This window comes from Ornithodoros turicata, chromosome 2 (genome assembly GCF_037126465.1).
Source record: "Ornithodoros turicata isolate Travis chromosome 2, ASM3712646v1, whole genome shotgun sequence".
Classification (NCBI taxonomy): domain Eukaryota; kingdom Metazoa; phylum Arthropoda; class Arachnida; order Ixodida; family Argasidae; genus Ornithodoros; species Ornithodoros turicata.
The window spans coordinates 51215001-51242069 of record NC_088202.1 but is presented as its reverse complement, the minus strand read 5'-3'; the positions used below and the strand labels follow the sequence as shown (position 1 = coordinate 51242069).

The 27069-nt window shown below is 44.8% G+C and overlaps 1 protein-coding gene across 2 annotated transcripts; it reads left to right on the top strand.

Moving 5' to 3' along the window:
- The first annotated feature begins 1179 nt into the window (after positions 1-1179).
- Positions 1180-25530, top strand: LOC135383465 (uncharacterized). 2 transcript variants are annotated; one of them, XM_064612904.1, is made up of 6 exons: positions 1180-1396; positions 15871-15984; positions 17261-17439; positions 21602-21660; positions 21858-21923; positions 25294-25530. In XM_064612904.1, exons 2-6 carry the CDS (start codon positions 15880-15882, stop codon positions 25413-25415), a joined length of 531 nt encoding a protein of 176 aa, XP_064468974.1. In that variant the 5' UTR covers positions 1180-1396; positions 15871-15879; the 3' UTR covers positions 25416-25530. The 2 variants fall into 2 exon arrangements, with proteins under 2 accessions (XP_064468974.1, XP_064468975.1); XM_064612905.1 differs by lacking the exon at positions 1180-1396 and adding an exon at positions 3381-3589.
- The last annotated feature ends 1539 nt before the right edge of the window (positions 25531-27069 follow it).

Sequence of the window (27069 nt, the reverse complement as noted above, 5' to 3'; positions counted from 1 at the left end):
CTGTGTGCGTGTACCACTCTTTTTGTCGCTGAGTTCTTTTCACTGATGTGCTAACTTACCTCTGCTAATCGCTTCATATCACCTGCGCTTTTCAAAAATATCAGCGGTTTACACCAAAATCTTTAAAAAATTATTTTAAAAAGCATGCCTGGGCTTCATGATATTCGCCAGGTCAAAGAGAAAATATGGTATGAGCATCCTTATGCGGTACATAACGACTGGGACTGAAGTGGACGGCGTGCTCTTGGTGTCCACCCTCTACACGCGATGGAAAAGAATTTCTACTTTCAGGCGTACGAATATTTTGTGTTTCCTAAAAATGTATCCCCAATTAACTGTCGTGGGGCACCTCTGCATTATATTTGTTACCCCATCCCGCATTTTCTGACGTAATCCTGCTGCTCATGCGAGAAACAGCGAAAAAAAAAAAAAAAACAGCAAGATGTGATGATACAATATGCATTTGCAATGCGCTGCAGTTGTGTTGTGTGTGCGGGGCCCACGTTTACTAACAGTACAAATATACATATTCGTGACACTGAACGTTTTCTTAACTTTGAGGACTTTCATCGAGGGCACTAGAAGCTGAGTGGTGGGCGCTTTCTTCTTTTCTTCCTATATAGATCGCTTTGTTTTCCCCTCTTTGTAGCAGCTTCCCAATAGGTGCTGCACCAGCGGAACTGGGCATGTGATGTATTCAACTTCTGGACTGGAGAGCTGTTCACAAGTAAAGAATGTTTCCGAAGCATTTTAAAGTGTTATGCTAACTGCTTCCAAACACGGTCACGCTTCACTTTTGCTACACCACTTTCAGTTATTTCATAGCCGCTCGAGTGATGTATCTTAAATCCTTGCGAAATGGGTGTGTACAGCTTCATAGTGAAGAAGCCTTCTTCGCGATGGGGTTCCTTCACCAGCTTGCCTCTATCTACGCGATTTTATCTGTGTGCAGCTTACTTTGTATTCTTTCATTATCGAAGCGGCGCTATTGAAGACACCCCAACCCGCGATGGAAAGGGCTTCTGGAATGATTAAAGAAACCTGTAAAGCTTGTCACCCAAGGTGTCGCCCGGTCCTTGGCCCATCCCGCAGACGGTCTGTGTCGATGGCGCGAAAGCTAAGGGAACGAGTCACGTCGTTGAACTTATGTGCAAAAACAAAAATATTAGGTTCTTTCTTTTCGTCTTTTCGTTTCTATACGTTTTTTTCTTGACGACCAACCGGATTTCGCTTTCCGTTTCCATCGCGCTATATTTTTTCACTTGTTGAAAATATAAAGGCGTCGGTGTTGGTTGATATGTCATTACATCGCCTGGTTCGCTTTGCTCTTCACGTTACATTCAGACGATACCCTTGGCTTCGTGAGATCATTGGCTTTGAGATCCCTGCAGTTTTGGTAAGCTCCACATGTATGAATTATTTTGTAAGGTAACAATATTCGATGCAGTTCATATTGTTATGCGGGAAAAGTTTTCGAAGCCGACGTTTGTAAATAACTGCATTATTTCTGTATAACAGTCACCCTGTGACGCGTAGCCTCTTGTGTCACATAAGGCGCTGCATTGGGTATAGAGTATAGACACAATTTTTTGGTCAACGTCAATGATCTTACAGACGGTATTGAATCGAATATACGCCTGCTCGTCGAGTACTGTGTCCTACATCGAACAATTTACTCACCAGTTGATCAAGCTATGGGAATCACCATGGAAGGTTGGTGCAGCAAGAATCTTACACCTTTTAATGTGTCCAAATGCTTTTTAATGTCTGAGCGGTAGTGCACTAGCTCGCTTCCCAGAAATTCCTGTGCTCTGGGGCGAAAACTCAGCTCGGGCGATAGATGGCGCCACGAGACCCGTGGGCGCATAAATATTTATGGCCGCGGTATGGAAAAAAGAAACTTCAGTAGTCGCATAGCGTCCACGGGTCCCATGCAGGAAACTCTTTTAACGCCCCCTAAAAGGATATGCAGGCAGAATGTGAACGGTTGCCGTGTTGTGCGACAATCAAACTCATTTATTTATTTATTTTCCCTCTGGGCCATGAGGCAATGCAGAGCGGAGTGCATGGTTAACATTTAATAATATAATGGTAATATGATCAACGTACCGACAGATTTACGAAGTCCACGTGAACAAATTGTACAGATACGCGAAGGTAAATAAATAAATAAAAGAAACCTTTTGGTCGATTAGATCAAACAATGACAGCACTAGTGTACAACACGGAGATAAAAAAATGAGTATGCGGCGAAATGGTCGCATAAACATTTCTTTAATCGCTTGGCGTCGGTAATTGAGGTAATGGCAACCGGAAGGCAGTTCCACCCCAGCGACTTACGAGGTAGAAATGAATTGTGGAATGACCTTGTTGTTGCCCCCTTTCTGTGGATGATCGGTACGAGCTGATATATAGATGTAGGCTGTTGGATTAACGACTCTCTAAGGTAATTATTACGATAATACATTTTGTGAAATAGACAGGAACGAGTTATTCTTCGGCGAGTAGAAAGCAGAAGGAGATTCAGGTTATGTTTCATAGCAGTAAGTGACACCGGCGGTGCCATTGTAATTACCGAATATGACATGAATCGGGATGCTCTGTTTTGTACTGTTGCTACTGAGTTCGAGATTGTGCTTTGATGTGTGTCCCACACGGAGGCTGCATAGTCCACCCAAGGAAAGACTAGTGGTTTGAAGGACCATCATCGAGGGAGCGACTGCGGACTCGCGGTTCCTCCACGTGCGCGCCGGGCAAACTACGTTGCGAGACGGCTATGTCTGCTACTTAAAGGCACGGTCGCATCCGGAAACCACCTATGACACCGATGTCACTATGTGCGGCATCGGTCGATGATCTGCTTGGCTAATTTTGTAGTCCGAAGAGTGCTTAGATATTTAATAAACGAATTCTAAAGATTCGCACTGGTTCTGCGGCTGCAGAGGCTCCGCCGGAGTGACGTAACACCCTAAGGTGGGGTCGGATTCACAAACAGTTCGTACAACAAAAATTGTCGCAAGTCCGTTGTAAGACAAAGTTGCGACAAAGTGCGGATTCACGAAGCGCGCGCGTCGAAAGATCGTCATAAGTTACGGCGAAATCCTAAGAGAGCCCCCGAGCTGTCGTAAGTCAATCAACAGCAAACATGGCTGCCTACTTGACCGCTGTGGATTTCGAACAGTCGGAATCACAACGAGCTTTCCGACGTGAGAGGGTTTTTTGGAATCGTGTGACCTTGTGTGACGTCTCCAAGAGCCACTTGCTATGCTACAACAGGCTGTCAAGTGCTGGGATTCGTATAGCCTGTGCGACGTGTTGGCTCCAGCTTTGAAGCGACCAACTGCTCGTTGCCACGCTATTCGCGGGGACGTCCAGGTGATGGTTGCGTTTCGCTTTTATGCAAGTGGGAGCTTCCAATCGGTGATTGGAGATTTGGCGGCCGAGAGACAAAGCAGTTCTTCCCGCATCGTCGTTGGTGTAACAAGTGCAGTAATGTGGAGCTGGCGATCGCTCAAGTGAAGTTCACTCGCACACCGAGTGAACTCTCTGGAGACCACTCTGGGGAGACCACTCACCGAGACCACTCTGGGTAACTTATATTTGGTCATGTCCAGGCAGTTGTTATGCAATGTAGTGTAAGCAAGGTTCTTCTCTCTCAACATTCCGTCTACCTGCGCATATTCTGAAATTGTGCAGGTGAAGTGCCCAGGGGATGGAGAGTGTGGTTGTTGTTTTGTAATGAAACACATTTATATATGAGAACGTGCCAAATATTTTCGTAACTGAAGTCAACACGCAGTCTATTCACTGTTGTCTCGGTTTAAGCTTCCGCCTGGCAATGCGTTCGCTCCATACTTATACTGCTTTATGGCAAACATTCGCCTTTGCACAACAAGAATGCCTGCTAAATGCTTCTCAATTTTCTTGTGAGCCTTCCTCTGCCCCACTGCGGCAGTCATCTCGGCGCCTTCATGAAATGCCATGCACACACTGATCTGACAAGACAGGCATAAAATTATTGCCTGTACACTACGAATGCACGTGAGGAAGCATAAAGAGGTACATTAGGGGGGTGTACCTTTGCCTCGTGGTTCCACTCCGAATGCCCCTGCTCCAACATGAGTCCTTGCTTAACCATGAGGCGGATGCCTGAGGCTGCTGAGCAGGCTCTACAAAGATATCATTCACGGTTGCTTCCTCTGAAGGTAAGTACACATTGAATAAAGCGTATACCCCCTGAAAGGGGCGTCGTTGGACCTTGTGGATGGGATGGGCCTGGATTGCTGAGTTCCTTTGCTGAGTCAGAGCTGAGCACAACATCCTCAGCGAATTAATTAACGCACGTTTGTGGTGAGTGTGTTCGATGCACTCACCCCCCCCCCCCCCCACACACACACGCAAACCAATATCGAAACTACCAGGAATATCATGGACAGCAGTTCATTCAAAACTTCAGCCACACTATCCTCCAGTGCCGGCACTGGTGGCACATTCGGGGTACCATCACCAGTCCTGGCTGTGCTGCGGCCCACACTTACTCCTGACGATTGAAATCAATATATGTGTGAATGTTATGAAATTCCATAACCGGCCTTGCCTTTCCTCTCTGTAATATCCACCCTAACAACTATGGTAATTCCCAAGAAACTCTGCCATTGTGCTGTTCCTGGGTACGTCCACACCTTACCTGTCTTATGCTCGAACTTTTAAAGTCTGATAACTTAAAAACCCGAGACTGGGGGACGAAAAAACGACAACACGGACAAGGTTTCAACCTTGAGACCTCAAACTTTTTGAGACCTTGTTTGTGTTGTCGTTTCTTGTCCCACAGTCTCGGGTTTTCAAGTTATGGATCCATACCACCAGCTCGCTTCCTACCTCTCTATCCTCTTTTAAAGACTGTCCACTTCTTCTTCTGCAAAGTTCCGTGTAATTCCCGAAACCGCGAAGAGAGACGCAGTGATGTGCTCCGAAGCCCTTTGCTTATTTTGAGCTCTCTTGCTCCATCGCCAGTGGCGTCGATAGTGTTTCTTTGTTTCATACCCTTCCACGAGGGTCCCTGTCTCCCCTTCCGTAAAATTCGGCCGGTGGACACCCTTTGAGGCCGGGTGAGTGTCTTCCATATCAACTTCACAACACACTTTTGAAAATACCACGCGGTTTTGTTGGCAGACACCGTGGCATGTGGCATGGGATACAACGGATCCCATTGGTTGAGCTGACGTCGTTGCTATGTAACATAACATACCCTCGAGCCCTCTCGCTCATGAAGCACGGTCACATTTCAGGAAGCACGTCAGCTGCTCTTTCTTGCTCGTTCTGCCCATCACCAACCTCCGTCTCCCTTACGATCCTTCCGTGAATACTGAGCCCCGCGATTTGCGACGATGTCTTACGACGGTTGTACACTACGACATCGTAGCGAATCTTACGAACTTGGTTGTGAATCCGACCCCTGAGGAGTAAGAGGGCAGCGATCAGAGGAGGAAGGCGCCGTCCGGACGTAAAACTTCATGAGACGACCCAGCACCACCATAGAGAGACAAGGCCTATCCATGCTTCCCGCTCCCGTGCTGTCACGTCACACAATCCCGTCCGGCTACTTTGTTTGCTGCACCGCGATTCTACATTGCTAGATGCCCCCGTCCCTCTGCATGCGTGATTATTTTACGACTCAATGAGCTTCCATTTCACTAAAAACAGGACAACACACACATAAAGCGCTACTTTCAACACTTTAATGCATACACACTGAAACCGCTGTTGCAGTGAACGAGCTTCTGAGCGTTGTAGCATGTTTTATCTGCCAGGGCAATTATGACACGAGTCTGAAACGAATGAATTTTAATCCTTCTGAACCCTCAGGGACAAAAGTAATAAAAAAAAGCTGTCAACTGTGTCCACGAGATTTTTTTTTGTTCAATTATCACTGGACCTTGCCCATTGAAGAAGGAGATGCACACATATACGTGTGTAGTTCATGAAGTACAGCACTACATACAAGGCACTCGTTGTGAAAATTCGATATTTCTACATAGGTTTGCGAGCTCCATTTTAAGAAAGAATCAATCACAGAAACATCAGGCTATGATGACCGCAAGGCAGGGAAGGTCGTCGTAGTCCTACTGGAGGTCACACGGCTGACTCTTGATGGTGTGTATTGTATCTGTTCACCGCCTGCACCAGTAATTTGTCTCTTGCAAGCATGTTGAAGAGGCACCTGAAAAGAAACTTAAAAAAAAGATAGCGAGCACTGACGCGAATGCAAGAAAGTCAATGCAGTCAATGATATCACTACCTTCTCAAATGTGTCAGACAAAATGGAAATCCAACTTTTTTTTTACATTTTTGACCCATTCCACCCCCTCTAAAATGTATTTGAAACAACTGGATCAACGAAAAGAAAACTATAAGGTGTTTTTTCTAACCAACCTTTAATGACATTGACAATGAAATCGACGTTGAAGGAGCATCATTTAGAGCACTGTATAATGCATGCTTTTGAATAGTCATTCAAGGCCCTCAACGAAGCAAACATTGAGCAACAGAATGTGAAGCTAGCGTTTAAGATCTCCTGCCGTTTTGTAGCCGTAACGCATACGTACGTTTCTTCGCAATGCTGCTCTCTATGAATCGTAATTCGGCGATTTCTGCACCAGCGAAAGAGAACAATAAGAAATTCCTCTCCTAGAATAATAAAAAAGGGACATTCAGCGTCATTGCTCAATACATTCGGGAGGAAGAAGAAAGCAAAAGGCGTTGAACTCTGGACATATTCTGAAACTTTTGTTTCAAAACGTTCTTGCTGTAAACACGCTGTTGAACAACAACACCAAGCTACAGAAGATCGGTTGCACAGGGAGAAGCAGCAAGCAACTCTTCGGAAACATGAGATAAAACTCAACAAGGCGAATACTAATCGTGCCATTTGATCAAAGCGTTCTACTGGTGCCATTCATAACGTAGCATCCAAAAACATATGTGCCTGTAGTTGTACGCCTCAAAGTAGAACTTTTGCACGTATTTTGAAGTATGCTGCTAACAGACCGCTCTAGAACTGTTGTGGACGAAGTATGAAAAGCTACACGAGGCCAAACGAATCCTAAAGCTGTTCAACTCACCTTCGTTGTACTTTCGTATACTCGCAACGAAAGAAGCTGGAAGTTGCTCGGCTTGCCGCTGTGTACGCAAATATTCCGTAAATTATGAGCACAAACAGTGCAGTAGAATCCCGTTCTTCGAAAGTGCACGCTGGTTCGCTGTTTCACATCGAGAAATCGGGTGAATTCGTCTTCGAAATGGCATCTCTGCCGAACACAACCACAACAAGCGGACGCCATGTTCTATTCCCGTCGGACGGGATGGAGTGATGTCACGGAACTATGGAGAAGCGAGAAGCCTTGTCTATCTAGGTGGTGTTGGTTGGACGCCCGCACAGCCGCGGCATTCCTTTCTCAGGGTCGCGCCCTCATTTGTTCTTAGTGAGTGACATTTTCTCGTTTTTCCAGACAGGTACTTACTCTCAACTCAGGCATACTTTAACGTCCATGATTGTATCACTGAGTCTCCCAGTTTTACGTAGACGAAGAACCCAAGACAGACTATGTTTACTTCGCAAGTTTTATCGGAACCTTCTTTGCAAAAACTTCATTATTCCATGAATTATTCAAGTGAATAAGGTCCAAAAGCAAACCTGTCGCTCCACTGACCTCACTTCTTTCACTACACTTCCTTCGCATAGAATAGCCCACATTCCTCAGCCGCTCAGATACCTATAAACCGCACCAGCAGTGGTTTGCCAGAATTTCGTCACTGGCGGTATGTCGGGCTCTGCAAGGGGGGTGACGTCACAACATGGAGGCTAATCCCATGTATTTTTATGCATTTTGGCAAAATATTGCGTAATAATTGCAGTGTCTCCCAAACCTTGGGGCTTAGAGGGTTGTGCGGGGCGGGGTTCTGGATAACTCACTGCGCACCAGTGTCGCAGCGCACACCGGGTTCACTTTCCAACATCATTATTCTGCTCACTACTGTTCATAGTATGCATATTATGTTTAGCACGTTCACTATTTGTGTGTTCATTATTTTGCTCTTTTGGTATGTAGGCATTAGTCTAAGCTTTTCGTTGTATGTTTCGGTATGTGCATGAATAGCTATATGTTTATATGTTTAACACGTTATACAGGGTGGTCCACCAACCATGATAGAAATTCATAGTAAAAAACGTAGACCCGGAGAGACATGCGTCAAGGGATTTTTTTCTGCCAATAACTTTTGCCACATATTGGTAACATTTTTATTTCATTTCAGTTGACGGAAAGTTAATTTCTTTAATTGAACTCCAAAATTTCCCAAGGCAAGGTAACGTTTTCTTTGCGGAAATGGGTTCCCCGTGGTCATTTTACTCAGTATAGCACATAATCCCACTCGTAATGCAGCGGCAATTGCCGAAATAAATTCCCAGAAAATCCGTGGAAATGAGCCCTTGGCTCCATCTCTTTTTTGACGGCTCGTAGTTCGAGCGCAAAGCTGCGAAGAAAGGAGGTTACACTGACACGCCACACAAGGGGGGAAAGGGTTACAAGCCGTCGGGTGACCTCATTTTTGATAAGATAGCTCTGATGCCCGCACTCACCGCGCGTGTTTGTTTCGTGGGTAAGGCTTGTACCCCTTTCCCCCTCGTGTGGCGTGTCAATGTAACCTCCTTTCTTCGCAGCTTTACGCTCAAACTACGAGCCGTCAAAAAAGAGGTGGAGCCAAGGGCACATTTCCACTGATTTTCGGCGAATCTATTTCGACAATTGCCATTGCATTACGAGTGGGATTATGTGGTATACTGAGTAAAATGACCACGGGGAACCCATTTCCGCAAAGAAAACGTTAGGTTGCCTTGGGAAATGTCGGAGTTCAATTCATGAAATTAACTTTCCATCAATTGAAATGAAATAAAAATATTACCAATATGTGGCAAAAGTTATTGATGAAAAAGATCCCTTGACCGCATGTCTCTCCGGGGCTTACGATTTTTACTATGAATTTCTATCATGGTTGGTGGACCACCCTGTATAGGAACAACCAACTACTTGTACTTCTCTGCCGTTTAAGGCATGCAATCGTCTCTTCCGCAGTCCCGTGGAATCAGAAAGCAAAATTCGTCTTACGAAGCACGCAGAAAGTGCTCACAGCTCATGGCGCTCCTTCAAACCAAGCGCAACATGACACCTGCGAACATACCTTTCAGTCCCTTCCATAACTGCGTTTAGCCAAAAGTACATGAGCTTATGTTTTATCACGAGCTACCTTGAAAATAACACATGTCAAAATCACCTGCGGCGATACGTTTCTTCGTATTGGTCAATTATGGCACAAGATGCGTCGCATACGTCTATGTAAAACCTGGTCCGCACATTGAATTTCAGTGCGTCCTTCTGCGCACCAACGCAACGGACACATAGGTTCTCCAGTTCAATTTTTGGACGGAGCGACGCATGAAATGCCTGTCGTTACCAGGTAACTGTGCTGCCGCGCCGCCCTTATCTTCTCTCACTTCACTTAACGTAGTCGGCTGTAAGCCGTTACTCGTAAAGAATCGCCGCAAAGGTGGGGACGTTAGTTGGAGACCCGTGCATCCGTCACACAGAGACGCTGAGGGACGGACTTATTGAAACGCAATAGAGCGGACCAGGTTAAAGGGACTCTGACCAGAAGTTCGACAAATATTTCGTTTGCATCTATTACGAAGGTATAATATGCCTCCAAGCCACACGCGAAATATTTTGGCTGTGCGCGGAGGCAAAGTTTACCAAACGGGGATGCTGAAAACCGACTTCGCTTTTCCCCCTCAACTCGCGCAATCGGGGCCGAAATCTAGCCTCTTTGCAGTGGACATCCGCCAATTTCCGTGTGCGTGACGAAATCACGAGGGCCACGTTTCATTGGGCGCCCGGACCGGAAGTTCTGTTGTTAGTGAGTTTGTGAGAGCGCCGGCATCCGTCCGGAAAGCGATCTTCAATATGGACGTCGAAGGAAGAAATGCGGAGACTTAGAGCCCGGAACTTCTTTCTGACCTTTCTGCGATCGAGAAGAAAATTCTGCGTGCTGAACAGCTCGGTAGGCTTTCGAAACGTCGCCGATGCCGCGAATGCGAGACGAAGTTAGAGCTCTACGAACATCAGTCACAGATGAAGCAAACAGCATGAGTCGCCTGTCTTCAGGTAAGCGATGAGCTTTTTAACGCGCACTGTGATCGAACATGTAAACGTTCTCAGAAATTTCGTGTTCTGATATCTAATGCGCACTTGCTGTTCATGGTGCCGGTGTGGCTGGTGTGTCATAATGCCGAAGGAGATCGAATGCTTGTGCTGCAAGGAGATCGAAAACACTGCCGAATGACTGCAGTATGAGTGCATTACAACCCACAAAGATTTCCAACTTCTATTCTTCAATATGACTGTCCTGAAGGTCGCATATTGAACTCCGTGGGCAGCGCGAACCTATGAGCGACTATATTCATAAGTAAGTCACATGTGTCCTTGTCGAACGATGTTAAAGTTTGGGCGCCCAAAACTGGTTTGGTCCTGCAATAAAGTCGTTAAAAACTCCAGTACAGGGCGCAGCACATAAAAAGGCTATACAGTACACGACTCTGAACTGGAGAAAACCAATATAAGCAATTTTGTAATTGTCAGTGTGCTGTGTCCTGAGTAACGTTTTTATGCATTGCCCTGTGCATAAGGTTTTAGCGTAGGTTTTTAGCGATATTGAGTGTTCTTGATTGTCGATTCAGTGAAAAGTAAAACAATGTTGGGTTCTAAAAGAACACAGCATGTGTAGTAATGTACAAGGTGTGGGCAGGTAAACTGCAGTTGCTCTCAGGCACATGTAGAAATGACATTGCACACACACTGTACTGTAACCGGTTACGTATTTGCCTAACTATATTTTATGTACATCTGTGTAGGCGATGCAGATACACTGCGTATTGCCAGTTTGCAAGGTGAGTATGGCACAAGCTTGGGAAAAACAAGATCATGGTCATCCCAGCCTGTGCAGTGAAGAGGGTCTGGCAAGCCTTTCCCACAGAAAATGCCACAGGCTTCAAGTACCCAAGATCCTAACTGGGGGTACCTCTTCGCACAGCTCGTCTATCACATTTAAAATAATTCAGCATCTGTATTAAGGATCATCTATAGCTCTCAGGATGATGCATGGTTCATGAGTTCAATATGTTGTGTTGAAACACAACACTAGTCCTTTTTAATGAGTCTTGCGGAACGATAGATGAGCACTCCTTTCGTGACATTGTGTACCATTGCTACAGTGAACAATTTCTTGAGCAAGACTGATGAACGAACGAAAAATAGAGTATTGTCTTCTAAATATGTATGTTCCTTGTAACTTCCGTATTTGTTAAGTGACCCATGTTGATGTCCCCCCTCATGTAATGCCTGCAATGGCCTTTGAGATATATTCATAAATAAATAAATATCAAAACCGGAAAAAGATGTAACACGTATCCTCTCTTTGCGTGAATGATACATAAACATTCTCAGAAGATTTGTACATAGTCACACTTTGCCTCATTTTGCATAAAGCCTAGTTCCACCTCTTACATCATCTCCACATCTTCAATCTCCAAAGCAGTACAAGGCTAAAGTAATCGGCTACTGCATAAAAAGAAGGAGGGGAGGAAAACAAACGCTGGCACATCTAAAATTCGAAGAAACCCTGGTACTCTCACGGGGCTACTCACGGCTCAGTGCTGGATCAGATCCCGATGGAAAACAGCTTTTCTGAGCCTCAGTGATAGATTCCCTTGATTGCACTGACTGTGAAGCACAACTCATTGGCTTGGTGGCAAGTGGTCTTGCGTCTGATAGTAAGATTTGGAAGAAAGGGAGCAAGGAACATCTCTCTACGGTCTTAAGAAGGATATCAACATTACCTGTCAAGGTACAGCATTTCATGTTGCTTTCAGTAAGTACAACACTCCTCATAGCAGTTACCATTCGTGTTGGGAAAGCATGCTGAAGTTAGCTCAGGCAGTGCATCCAGAACTGTGAATCGGGTTCATAGAGAGCACCTGGTGAGAGGGACAGCAACAGTGTCCAGTAAAGGCTCTCCAGGAATTTTGTGCAGGTTTGGGGGACACAGCTTTTAATAGTGTTGATGGAAAGCAGGGTGCGTGAAACACTGACTTCTGGTAGATGAATTCTTGTTATTTATAACCAGGTACCCATGTTCTAGTAATCTAGAAAAAGCCTTGGCTCTCTTGGAGGAAATTGCTAATGAATCTGAGTGTCTTTTGTGGAAACAAGTTGCAACTGCCTTTCTATCCACCCTTCTTAGTTGCCCTAGCAAAAGCAAATATGTAATGCTGTACACCATATCCGATGCTAGCACACTAATTGCTTTGAGTGTTCTCAGGCTTCTGAAATGGAGCTACCTCGTACATACGCTCTGCCATGTCGGCAAGAACATAAATCAGACTGCCTTTACTTTTTAAATTGGCCCTTCAGTGCTTCATGTGACTGCAAGAATGGCACCCCCACAACAATAGGCAACAAGAATGATTTCTGCAATGTATTCAGCTTTGTAAAACAACAACTTTATTTGAAAATATATTCCAAAAGCCGGGTGACAGCCTCATAATGTAGCGTCCTTTACTGCAAACACCGCTCAACACAACGAATAAAAACAGATCGTAAACGTTTTGTCGCCTATCCGGGTGGCATCATCAGTACAACAGAGGCCAAAGATGAGCACATCAGCCTATCTAAGAGGGAATCTTACACATCCGATAGGGGGCACTGAATGTACTACAGGCTGAAGCATCACGCCTGATAAAGCAGGATTCTGAGAACTTTCTAGGGCCCCATGGCTAGTCATGAGCAAAGGTTACTGCACCATCAAAATATATGTCCCTTAGGACAGCAGTGGTAGACTGATTCGGTCCTGTTTAGTTAAGCTAAGCATTAGTAGCCCTGACAACTGGCTCTTTGTCTTGTCCCATGTCTTTTGTCTATCTCGCCAATGTAGGTTGCATCACATTCTATGCAATCAACTTAATATGCACAGTCAAAATGCCTGATGGGCACAGTGCCCTCCAAATAGCGTATGAAATACGTTGGATGAAAGGAATGCGGACCACCGATTTGACTTCTTTGATGCTGTTTTTGATTGTTCTGTTGGAGGGATGATGCCACCTGGATAGGCAATGAAACGTTTACTCTCTTTATTCTTAATTGTTGTGTTAAGCCAGTGTTCTGAGTAAAGGATTTTACATTATGAACTTTGTTTGAATGATGATTAGTGGCGAGCTTCATACCCTGGGCCACTACTCTAACAATTGCTTGTGGTAGTGTGATGAAATGGAATAACGAGCCTTGTAGACGATTTACTTGGCAATATATTTATTTATCTCTCATAGGTTGAAGAACCCAGTGTGGTGTTACATAACGGAGGGGCACGTAATCATACAAGACCGATCACCAAAAGACCTTGCTTTTGACTAGATTAAAATGTGAAGCGATTGTAACATAACAAATGCTGCATGGTGGCGATATGATAGGTTCTCCTCACGAGTTGTTGCCAAGGTTACGGTTAGTTGAGAAACTGCATATCCAGGTAGCAGGATCAAATTTTAATTAGGCTACTTTGGCCAACACGCGAGCATAGAGCACAGTGTCAAAAGCCCTTACAAAATAAAAAGAATACTACATCTACGTGGACCCAGAAATCAAGACAGTTTGAAATGCTGTGAACGAATTCCACTACGTTAGTTTTGCCTGAATACCCTTTTCTAAAGCCATGCTGGAATTCAAAAAAAGAAATCGACAGACTCAACTTGGTTGACAACGTGGTAGTACATGATGTGCTCCATTAGTTTACAGGGAACCCTAAAAAGTGGAGCTGGTTAATAGATAGAAGGAGCATAGTTGTCACCTCTTCTGAAGACAGGAATTAGCTTGAGACTATGTCCTCGACTCGCACACATACTAAGAACCTTTGACACAGATTAACGTATCTTCATTCCAGCTCTTTCACTTTCAGATGTTCATCTCTGATGAGTGGTCTGTCATTCTTGTAATACAGATTGGAATTGAAATGCAGGTGCATAAGGGATGCTCTGAAAGAAAAGTGTTTGGTTTTAGTCCTCTTAATGTTTCTGAAAACGAAAACAAACTTCACGGTGACTATTCTTCTGAAATGAGCAATTCCAGGATGACAGCAAAAAAATATATCTCGCCATATCATTATATCCACCTGGCACTTCAATTGAATAATGGCAGTTGAAGATCACGATGATGCAATTTAATGACGCATAAGCAACTCGGGCTATAGTGTGCCAAAACCATGGTAAAACTGTGACTTGTTAAATATCAGACGATTATACTAAAATAATATACTTGGTTGGTTGGTAAATTGAGATATAGACAAAAACATGATATGATAAAAATAAGCAATTGAAGAAAAGGCAATTGTTGGCTTTGTGTGACTGATGTCGAGTTTGCCACACTACGTGTTGAATAATAATGTACGCTGATACGCTGTAGCATATAAAGTACAATCATACACACGCTCGATATGTGGTGGATATGTGAAACCAATATACACATACTTACATTTCAAACTTTCTTGAAAAAGGCAGCCCAAGTCTGTCGGATTTGCCAGACTCTATACAAAGCCAGTAAGCACAGTGTGGAATGACTGATTCATCTTTCGAAGGCGGAGGTGCAGCTACCACGACGCTTCGTCATCTCAATGCTTCAGAGCGGCATAGCCTAGTAAGAAGCCATCAGAAGGATCTCATAAAGATAACTTGGTTGAAAAAGTGGAGGGTTCTGTGGGATATGTAAGAAAGCATACGCGTTACACAACAGCTACGAGAATGATCGACTGCACCTGCATGGTTTTCAGTACGTAGACTTGGAACTGAAAAATAAATATGCTAACCTTGTTGATACTACGTTTCCGTCAGGACCACACGAGAGCACATTTGGTTTCTTTAGTTGAAGGTATCATCAGGTCCCCATGCTCCTTTGAGATGCAGCAGACAGAATTTCGCTGAGGCGAGTGACTGCCGTTGCGGTTCGTCGCTTCGCAGCAGATCAAAAACAGTACACCGCAACGATAGGTGAAACGTTCAGAATATGGTGACCAACTCCAACACCAACCCAATGACCCGAACAAAGAGGATGAACCGGGAGTCACACAAGTTCGCAGTTCGCAAGCTCGGCATACGGCATCCATTACAGCTGACCGTATACGGAAGCATATATCGAACGCCGTGTACAGATTGAAAAGAAAATCGTAGAAACTGTTGCAGGTGATAAATGCAGGGTATGTTTTTCTTTTTGAGGCTCTGTAACAAAAACATATTAACGTAGAAATGCCATTTCATGAAGGAAATTGACAGATATTGCGTGACCACGTGACGCGTTTGAGCCAATTGTGGGTGTTGCGAGTGGCCCCCGTGTTGACGTCATCTTGATGGTGGGCCGGGGTGGATATTCTATATAAACGTATGTTTTCTCGGTTTGACGCTAGGCGTGCTGCACTCGGATGAAGTCGAATGTTTAAAATTCGAGTTTAGAGAAACCGTGGGGTTTTAATGCGTGAATTTTCGCATGGAGAGTCCTTGTTGGGTGCTTTATCGACTACAAGTGCGAAAGTGCTCCCACAGTTTCTGGTCAGAGTCCCTTTAAAGCAGAACATGGCGATTCGTAGAGTGACATCTGGCTGATCGCGAGGTAGCAGATTTTTCAAAAGAAAGCGGCGTTACCTCTTCGGCGCATTCATAATTATTTCGTGTGTTCCACGTATTTCTTTTGTAATCTACATCTAGTTTCTTCCTTGTTTTTGCAGTGAACCACGATGTTTCCTTCAGGATGCATTCGGCTAGCTGTGACACTTGCAACGATGAGCACCTTTGCCAACTGCGCCTCAGCTGATGTTACGCCACTTCGGAAACTCTACGAGGTACACATTCTGTTGGGTGATTAGGAAGAATAATATTATAAAAGTTATTACGCTTAATCTTTTGATAGCCACATTGCGTAAGGGAGAAGCGAGAGGCAAAGGAAACATTCACACTTCTTCAGCAGTTACTACACTTGTGACGTAGACCAACATGGCCTAAATTCATAATCAAGGCAGTGGAAACGGAAGCGTTAGTCTGAGATAGTCCATACAACTCGTTGCAGATCTTGTATCTGAACAAGTGTGTGGTAGTACGCTGAAGTCCATTGGGATATCCTGAAACGGGCACGTCCTGTGAGATATAAATCGCCAAATTTTGATGCGCAAATGAGCCTAAACAATAACTACACACTTCTCGTACACACAGAAACGGCACGACATCCGGCTTATCTGGACCGGAATCTGGTAAATAGTAATAATATTTAGAGCAGATTTACACGTAAGGTGAGTCCGCCCACAATTGTGTGGCTACATGCTGCATGCGCCGAAGCGAAGCGAAGCGAATTTCGACCACCTGGGGTTCTTTCGACGTGCGCCGGAAATCTTCGACACACGGTGCTGGAAGCAACGTTTATCTGCCCCTTATTGCTACCGTCCTCGTACGGGATCGAACCCTCGATCTTGAGCTCAGCAAGACAACACGTTACCGAGCTACTCAGCTACCGACGCCAGCCGGAAGACAGTGTGTCTGCGCATCAGATCAGCTCCTACTCCAACTAGCTTCGTTGCTAGAAAATACGTGGCCCTCCGACGAGAACGTCCGTCGCTGCTTTTGCGCTCGAGAAGAGCGTGCTTTCAGTTTCGGCTCATTTGCGCAGGAAAACTTACCGATTTGTATGTCAAGGTACGAGCTCGTTTCGAGATATTTAAAGAGGGTGTTGATTTAAATAATGACTCGCTCCAATTCTGCTATCTCTCATTTCCCTGAAAACATCGAATTGATACGTTAATGAATTTTATTTATTTAGTTGCCCAGTAGTTACATACGCTTTCCGACAGGATACCCGAATGGCAGTAAAACCCACCTGCGAACATGGCATCTGTGCAGCTTCCATGGCACTCTTTTATAATACAATCGATAACGAATAAAAATGAACTCCCTATATATGCAACAGTACGTGAAACAACTGCGGCTAAGTGGTCTGGGGTAGCCAGACTGACGTCTCCATTTCTTTCTTCCTCTATTACATCACATCACGTGAAATACTGTGCAGGATGTTCTGTGACCTGCTTTGGCTTACACATGTCTTGAACTTTCACTATTGTGCGGCTTCAGAACATCAAGCGCGAACCGGTGACAGCAAAGCAGTGCTTCCGGAACGGAACAAGTCTGGAGCCCGAGGATGCCCTCCATGTCGTCCTAACCCTGGATGGAACAGCGTACCCTGGAGACGAATTAGTGTCTGACAATACCTTGTGCTATGCACAGCCACTCGACTCACAGCAGCAGAAATGGTAAACGCAAGCATACTTCCGAGAAAATCCGGTGTTTCCTCGGAAAGTAATCCCCCAAGTGTTCCGCAGTTATTTCTTTCCAGTGCGTAGTACTGCTTGCGACACGGTCCTCTTAAGTCAGCACCCCCTGGTTTATCCCATTTCACACCTCGAGGTGGTGCAAGATCATTTATTCCGAGCAAGAAACACATGCTGCTCGTGGTCAAAATTCAAATAAAATATTGGAACAACATTGTCGATGACAATTAAGGAAATAGTGGTTGCAGAACTACTTATAGGCGATTTCAGACAACCGTGTCGCGAGCAGTACGTCCGGCACTTCATCCACTACAACAGCGCAGAACCAACATTAGTCAAAAAAAGAATGGGGAGTGCTCTCCCCGTTGGAGAGGTCCACGAGGTTCTGGGCGTAGAATTGAGTTTCGTGCCTCTGGTGATGTTATACCCCTGTCACACGGGCATTTTCGATCCTGCTCGACCGAACCTGCTTGAACCAAATGCAGATCGGATAGTGCTACACGGCCGCTTCCAAGCAGGATCGAACTTTGATCCTGCTTCACTCAAGACAGTTCCCATAACAGGATTGAGAATTTCAAGACGGCTCGACGGCCGCCATTTGCAACCCCGACCCCGGTGAACTGTCATAACTTAAGACGGACATGCGCGCGAAGCTACAAATGATGCTTACATCGGTATACGATAAAACCACTAATATCGCTGTTATATAGGAAACGCGAAATTAAGGAGTTCCGTTTATTCATTTGCCTATATTCTCGACACCGTCAACCATTCAATGCGCGTTGAAAGTGGCCGTGTAGCAGCGTCAAAACTCGAGCGTGCTCGGGAAGTTCGATGCAGATCGGATTCGAGAAGGATCGAAATGCCCGTGTGACAGGGGTATTACATGTGAGAGATGACAGGAATGATGCGATATGTGAGATGACACGAATTAATGGGAGGTTGACTATCACTGGTAAGTTACAGCACTAGTTGACAGTTCGAAACAGCTGAAGAGCCCCTCACAGACGACGTTGACGCACGTTGACGTCCGTGCATGTTTGAGTGCGTTGACACGAAATTGGTGGAGACGCCGTAGACGTGGAAGGTTGCTCTGCAAGTCTACGCTCTCAGGACACGCTGCTGCTCCGTAACGCCAAAACGTGACATTAACTTTCTTAAGGGAGACATCGCATGGATTCGAAAAAAAAAAAAAAAGGTGAACCTCATATACGGAACACAAACCACCCCCTCGATACCGATTACATCTTTCGCATTCAGTCTGCGCGAGTAATTAATGCGTAAATAATAACAATACCAAACCGAACCTGAAATACAAGTAGGGGAAACCAGAGCTTCTTGCTGTGGGGGCTTCGTCCGGAGGAGGATACCGTGACGTCACCCGTGTCGTGACCGCGTCGTCGTCTACTTGGATACCATTCTCCCTTGCGTTTTGAACAAAACATAAAGGACGTTTCATGTAGTCAGCGTCTCTGTCGTGAAACGAGACCTGTTTCCGCAGCCACTTATGTAACGTATTTACCTGATCATGATGGCGCCGATTTCAACGTGGCATTAACGAATGCGCTCTAGAACAAGGTTGTATTCTTCCAGAGCACGTGGAGGACAAAAGCAGCAGTGCCGGGAACAGGCACCAAGGCGACGGGTCACGTGAGCCCAGTGTTGATTTCAAATGGCCTCTCGATTCATAAAGGCGGCGCGGCCGCTTCGTAGTGAATTCATTTCAATAAAATGTGAGCTGTTTTGAAGGGAGATCTTTCGTAGACATGTCCCTAACAACGGGAAGGCTACGTATATGCCACGTATACAGGGCGTCAACCCTAACTGTATAAGTAATTTTTAAAAATAGAAAAATCACGTTTTCCCAGTTTTAACCAATGGCGATGTACGTACTCTACCCCTAAAGGCCCACCTTAAGAGGGCTCAGGCAAGCTTCTGCGACAATGCATTAATTAACTTTCGTTACTTAACTTTTTAATTATCATCGATAGAAGATTGACCCAATGAGAACATCGGATCCCTTGGGGTCACTGGTAACGTTAGGCAGTTATAGCGTGAGGAAAGGAAATAAGGTGCTCTGGTGGTCATTTTTCGACGCTCAAGTAGAAGCGCTCCGTTTTCACTTTCTGTGCATGCGGGGTTGGGAAATAGGTGTCGAACCAATCTGTCACCATGCAATCTGTCCCCTCTACAACAGTGTTTTCCCTCCCCCTCATACAGAGGAAAGGAAAACGGGAGCGCTTCTACTTGAGCGTCGAAAACGACCACCAGATCGCCTTATTTCCAGGCCCTTTCCTCGCGCTATAACTGTCTCGATTTTTGTTCTGAAAACGGCAATGTTACCAGTGACTCCAAGGAATTCGGTGTTCTCATTGGGCCAATCTTCTATCGTTGATAATTAAAAAGTTAATTAGCGAAAGTTAATTAATCCATCGACACAGAAGCTTGCCTGTGCCCTCTTGATGTGTTCATTTAGGCGTACATCGTCATTGGTTAAAACTAAAAACGTGATTTTTCTATTTTTAAAAGTTACTTCTATAGTTACAGTGGACACCCAGTATATACCGATTGTAAATTGACAGGATCTTCCTTCTTACTGCCAGCACTGAGCGCACATGCGATAAGAGTTTTGGGCGGACATTCGAATGACGCCGACGTCGACGGGAACTCGGGAAAGTCTCCACTAAAATTGTAAACGCTGTAAAATTGTACAAACTGTAAAACTGTATATAACTCGCGTGTATTTCCTCGCTGTCTTCGTCAGTTTCGTTCACGTCGCTCCTGTGATAGTATCTTCTCCTTGTCGTCGTTTGTGTGCGGACATGCGAATACCGACGACGCCGACGCGATCGCGGGAAAGTCTCCACTATACAGCTGACGCTGCAAAAAGACAGCTATTTCTCAGATGCACCTTCAGGATTTGAGCCCATGACCCAAGAACGAAATCACATGATGCAATCGGGAGTCACGTGGCAGTGCTCCCCTCCCTTATTGACCCGTGCACGAGCAACATCTCAATATTGCGGTCGGGGAGCGATTCCAAGCAACTCGAGTTGCTGGAGGCTGACGGTGCCAGCCGACTGCCAGATACTCGTAAATTGCTCGTAGTCGCTAGAAAAAGTTGATCGTGTGAACTCTGCCTACCGTCAGCAAGTGCAGTATGTGCACGACCGACATTTCTCACATGTCATATCGTTCCCGCATATACGGCTGGAATATGACCGGAATAGAGGTGCGATGCGACATTCGTTAGGCAGAGCAATACTCACTCGGTGAATTCATTCTTTTATTTTTTTTAAATTTTCTCCAGATATATGGGTGCTGAAGCGATTTAAGCTGGTTGTGGCTGTACAACAACAACAACTTTACTTCAACAACTTTATTTCAAGATAATGAATGGGAATTGCTATGCAAACAAATCAATCCAAATAAAAGTTTTGACTTTTAAGAAGCGCGCGGTATGTTGTAACAGTATTTCTGCTCACGGATAAGAACCGCACCGAAGACACACAATTATAATTTAAAAGTACTGTAAACTGAATGGTAAACCTATAGAAACTGTGTGCTGTTCTGAAAACTTGTAACTTGTACGCTTGGGATGCGTATTAGCCCTGTTGTACATAGAGCATTTTTTAGCAACCGAAGTTAAATATTACTCTGCCAAGTAAAATATGCGGACTCCAACACGCGGCAACCCTGAGGCGACTCGCGGTCCTGAGGACTCTCTGGGACTCCCGAAAACGCCTCGGTTACCCTAAGACGTCCTTGCAATATCACAAGAAACCATGGGGCTAGCCTAAAATGTTCTGTGGTTTACCTTAGGAACCCTAGGGGTCTTACTAGGCGCCTCCTCAACTATTTTGGGTGTATTAAGAAAGTTCGTGAGGTGGCCCGTAAATAACCTAAACGCTCACAGTACCCCAGCACTACAAATGTACGCCAGTGCTGGTTGAGGATTTAAAATGTGTTCCTGGGGTTACCCCAAACGTGCCGTAGCACCTTAAAACCTCAGACTCTGACCCCAGGAACAAATTTTCAAGTGGGGTAGCCACCTCAATATCACGTGATACATATGTCCGCCAATCTCGGGCGGCACTTTAACGTGCACTGTGCAAATGATTTAATGCAAAAATTTTTGTTCCAGCGTGAAATTGCCAGCGAAGTATGACAGCGAGAGCGACAGTGCTAGTCTCGTTACCAAGAGTAAGTACGACTTCACTATATGTGACACGAATCGCATGAAAGAGGTTCGTCGCCGTGTGTATATACTATATAGCACCAAAGATTGTTCTTTACCAAACTTTTTTTTCGTCGTGATTAGCGGAGCCCTTGCACTTGTAGGTTTGCGAGTATCCAGCACATCACTGATGCTTTGATTGATTGTGCCATGTCCTTTGCAGAAGGAGTTCTCACGTTGTTCCTCCAGCAGGCTCCCTTTAACGGGAAGGCCTATCTAATCCAAAACTGTAAGTATGGTACCCGGATACTTTCTATTAATGGCAGGTGCGACTGTTTAACAAAAAGTTGGGGAGTAGTTGCTATATCGACTTGGCCATGATGCTGCCCCTATACACACTCTAAATGTGAAACCTGCGGACCAGGTCCGTGCGCCACTTTCGTAACACTCAATCACTGTACTCAAGTATGAAATATTACAGTTAACTTAATGACACCCGTATACCATTTCCAAAATCACAAGACAAACGCTATCGTCCTGGAAGCTGCTTGGCTATGAGCGCGTTATTGCGGTGCAGTTCTGTTATTAGAGGATATAAAATTACGCACGTACACATAAAGGTGAGATAAGAACAGCGCCGGCAATCGCTGTTTCTGTAATACACCGGACAGGTAGATAGAAGACCAATTATGCAAATATCCCGCAATGAAAGTCAGCCCGGATACATCGACAGTGAATTCCAGTCTTAGGAATGTCCTCGCTCGACACAGCGTTACAAGCTTTACCTTATGATTTTTCCATCTTTTGGTAAACACCGACTAGGTATACAATGATACACTGTTACGCTGTAGCAGTGGTTCTCAACATGTTTTGCTCTACGCACCCCTTTTGCCGTTCGTCAAAGCGTTATCTCCCTATAAACAACAGCAACTTTTTTTTTTTTAGATCCCTATCCCTATTTTGAGATGATCTCCCTATAATAACTCCAATGCACGCATAAAAGTTGGAGGTGTTCTACTGCTTATTCCGAGTTTCTTGAAAGTATCGCTTGCGGCGAGAGACCTTACCGCTAGATAGCCCTTCCAATACTGTGCATACCCAGCAGCCATCATGGCACACCCTCGATCCGTTCCTGAGGAGGGAGACGTCCTGTGAAAGATATACTACGTCGAGTGTGCGCAAGGGCCTATAAGCGGCGAATGTTACACGGTGTCATAGGGTGCGTTAAGCAGGCGCTCCTAAGCGTTTTCAGACTCCACTCACTTAACGCGACACAAGCGCCACTCGCGCTCCCGAGAGTGTGAGACTCGGTGGGACTTTCCAAGCCACCGCTTCATATGGTTGCATTGGAAGCAGACGACAAGCGCCCGGGCGCTTGAAATTTTCTATGGCTCACCTCCTGTTGGGCGGCGGCTGGACGACCTTCGAACTGTGGGCATGGAAGTAAAGTATGGACTGTCTATGTTACACAATGTTCCTATTAGAGCAAAACTGTAATATTTTTTATAAGTGTCATCATGCTTTTTTTATTAGTGAGCAACTTCCACACGTGTGTCGGTGGTTACTCGCGGGAAATACAGTGCTCTAATTCCGACACCTTCACGCCATGCAGTCATCCTCAAAGTGAACAGCTCCTATCGCGTCTGTGACAAATTCCCGTTGTATCAAAAAGAGAGCGACTTTTTCCATTTCATTCGCTGTTACATGGAAAACTCTTCAGAACAGCCGTCGTGTCTTCCAACGTTACTATAGGTTCCAACTAAGCCAACGTGTCCTCCGTCTGAGCACTGCACGAGCAGGCAACAGGAAGCGGCATCAGCGAGCGAGCAGTGTAGCGCTCCAAAGTTGCTTCTCGCTGTTTAGTGAGCGCTCCGACTGTGTCATATTCCCAATTTGAGTGTGCGAAAAGAGGGGCGCCTACTTAACGCACTCATTGCCCCCCATGGTGTTCTCAAAATCATCCCCACGGGGGACGTGGGGGAATTTGAATTCGCGAGCCATGCACCATAGAGATTGGACATACAGTAAGTGTGTTAAGTTACTCTGTATTTACACAAGGGACTTTCCCCATCAGAACAGTCCTGCGGAAGATGCGAGGAACATCGTAGGTTTCTGTTGCCACTTGAGCACGGTCGTTCAACTGTGTTTCCGTTCTCCTGTGACCGTGGGAAATATCCCGCGGCTCAACCACAAGATATTCCGTAGCAGACGACAGGACCGATGATGTCGTCTGTTATGCAGTACTCCATTTTGCCACTTGCTACATTTTGGCGCAGGTTGAGTCCTCAGCGTGACACGCGGCGGAACTTTCGCCTCGTGAGCAGTATTTTGCTTCACCTTCCTCTAGAATATTCCGTGGCGATGTCGCTCGTGTGAATACACGATTAGACCACTAGAAAACAGTTTCAGAGGATACCGCCAATTGCTTGGCTCGAGTTGGCATCGCATAACGTAACCATGCAACGCCGTCATTTCTCTACAGCGCTAATTGGGCCCTCTGCGTTACCGCTCTGTGACAAATTCTATTTTATGTCAAATCTTGTGAGATTACCTGTGCAGCTGATCCTGGACGGTACAGAAACTCCTGTGTGTACAGATATATGGTCATAGACAATTACATAGCGAAAAATTTACCCTAGGTAGAGACAGTATAATCTTAGTTACACAATAATTTGATTTAAAAATGCAGATATCAGAATGTAGTAGTTTAATCAGCATGGCGAGTGATCTATAACAGCATGTTACCTGTACAACAGATAACAAAATAAATAAATAATGGTGGATCACGGTGACGTGGGCGAATTCAGCAATAAAAATTGCAGCGGCGAGGGAAAAGACAGGCGGTATACTCTCAAAGTTGTTTTTCTAGTGCTCTATACACGGTTATCGGGAAAGTTACTACTCCATCAGAAAATAAAAGGCTCTTGATAACTTCCACAAGAAATTGCTAGCATCCCAGGCAGCGCAATGTACTGAAAGTCGAGTGCAATGGGGGTGGACGTGCAGGTGAAAGGCCTTCAACAGACTCGTAAAACTAAAAAAACATTGATAAGACACATACCGTCCACCCCATTGCACTCGACTTTCAGTACATTGTGGTGCCTAGGATGAAGACGTGTAGGGGTAATTTATTTATGAGCCAATTAATTTATTTACGACCAGTGTTTCTTCCTCATTGTTCTTCATCAGTTTCGGTCATTTCTATTGGTTCACGTAAGCACGTGACCTCTCCTTAGGCTGCATCATCAATGGTGGAAATTCCTGCCGTAATATCATACCCCGAAAAGTTTCCGTATTTGCGGGGCCTATACTTCCCACGAGTCTATTACCGCTCTTTGCTCTTACACTTGGAATCCAGGATCACATGATGCAAATTTTGTCTTCCGCATCTCCCGTGTTTTGTTTGATTGTACATTGCTCTTTTTTACATTGATCGTGCTTAACATGGGGTGGAGAATCACAACCCTTTCAACGCATAACTTGCAGATAGGTGAGGTCAGATGACATCACCTAATTGAATTCTAATTTCTCATTGAATTTCCTGTTTTGTTTTTTTTTCTAATTGTGACACTGCCCTTTTCGGCGACTGTTACTTTGTGATAGACACTTTGCTCTTTCACCTTGTTTTATCCCCATATTTTGCCTTTCTTCTTTTGCAGACGAATCAGCCACGAACAATGCCACGTACAAAATATACGACACTGATTTCTCCTGCGTGAATGCAGAGCAACTCTTGGAAACACTGGCAGGTCGTTACAAAAACATGGTTAGAGTAGACTGACAGATGAAAATCCACGGCTTCTGCTTTCTCTGTTGATGTGTCTCCATGTCGAATCTTTAGTGTGTGTTTTTTTTTTCGACGCACAATGGAAACAAAAACAATAAACATAAATAAAGTGAAGAATAAAGAATTGGCTTCATTACAAAGCCTCTAAAATCTGTAAGTCTCGAGAAAGCGAGGGCTTTCACGATTGCAACACCCTCGGGTATCGCATACAATTTCGTTATCAGGTGAGTGATTGTGTAGTCTTTTTACACAACGCAATTTTGTTTTCATTTGCAATAAAGAGCCGTCGTCGTGCTGTGTTTATGGAGCGCAGGTATTCGCTTAAATTTACCAATAACATATTTCGGTTGTCAATGTCATGGGAGAAGAAACCTGGCACGTTCCGCCGCAGGTGAAGTGAAAGGAAATTTTAATGTCCCGCCCAAGATAGGAGACAGACTGATAAGCGAACGAGACCTGTTTTAGTGCAAGGAAGCAAACACTTATTCTTCTTAGAAGTTGGCCGATCTCCACAATGTCGTCAGCAAAGGCCAATCCTACATAGTGGTAGTACAAGTGATTGAAGTTCACTTAAGAATATGCCATAATCAACGTATTGACATGGGCAGTTTTTTTTTTGTTTTTTTGCCTTTGAAAATTGTTACTTGAAAATAGCTTGTGATTGAAGATTTGTTACTTTTGAACATTCCTCTGTGGTGTCCTCACCATAGGTGGGGAGTAACGCGTTACAAAGTAGTGCGTTACCGGTAACGCGTTACGCTCGAGTAGTGAAATATGGTAACGCATTACATTTGGGAGAAAAGTAATGAGTAACGTAACGTCATTACATTTTTAATAACTAACGCGTAACGGCGTTATGCGTTACTGCGTGTTCGGGAACATTGCTTCATCGTCTAAACTTGAAAGTTTGAGCGAGGACCGTGCCTGCAGAATCCGGGAAAATTCAGGATTTTTTTTTTCTATTCACCTTCAACAATGACGAGAAGGTCACGTCGGAACCCAGGAAGAACGCAAAAGAAGGGTTGTTGACCTACCCTGGTTGAGATGTCACCTTTGTTTACCCACCTCTGTTTTTCACTCCCTCTGGTATTTTTCGGACGAATGGGGCAAAAGCGGCAGAAAAATAGCCTCTACCCTCTGAACAAGTAACAAAGTACCAACGGATTGGCTGTTTGGATATGTAGTGTGTGAGATAAAAGGTCGCCGTCTCTATCAACCTTGACAAGGAGCACTCACTTGCCATTGGGTGTCCTCTCAGCCCAACGGGCGAAGCTCACAGATGAAAAATTTGAACATCAACTACTTCTGCGTTGCAATAACATGTAATAACATACATGTAAGTTGTGTTCATGCGTGACCCTTGTTTGTGCCCAACATTGCTTGTATTGATTTGAGGAATGCACTTATGTGACTCAACCAAAAATTGTACATATTATATGGACAACTGGTGAAGTAATGCAAAAGTAACGGCATTACTTATCAGAAGTAACGGCGTTAGTAACGCGTTACCTACTACCGCAACAGTAACAAATTAACGCGTAACGCGTTACTTTTTGAAAAAGTAGTGACTAACGGTAGTGCACTACAAAATAAAACTAACTTCCCCACATATGGACTCCTCACTCAGCAGCTTCAGTATTGAATCGGC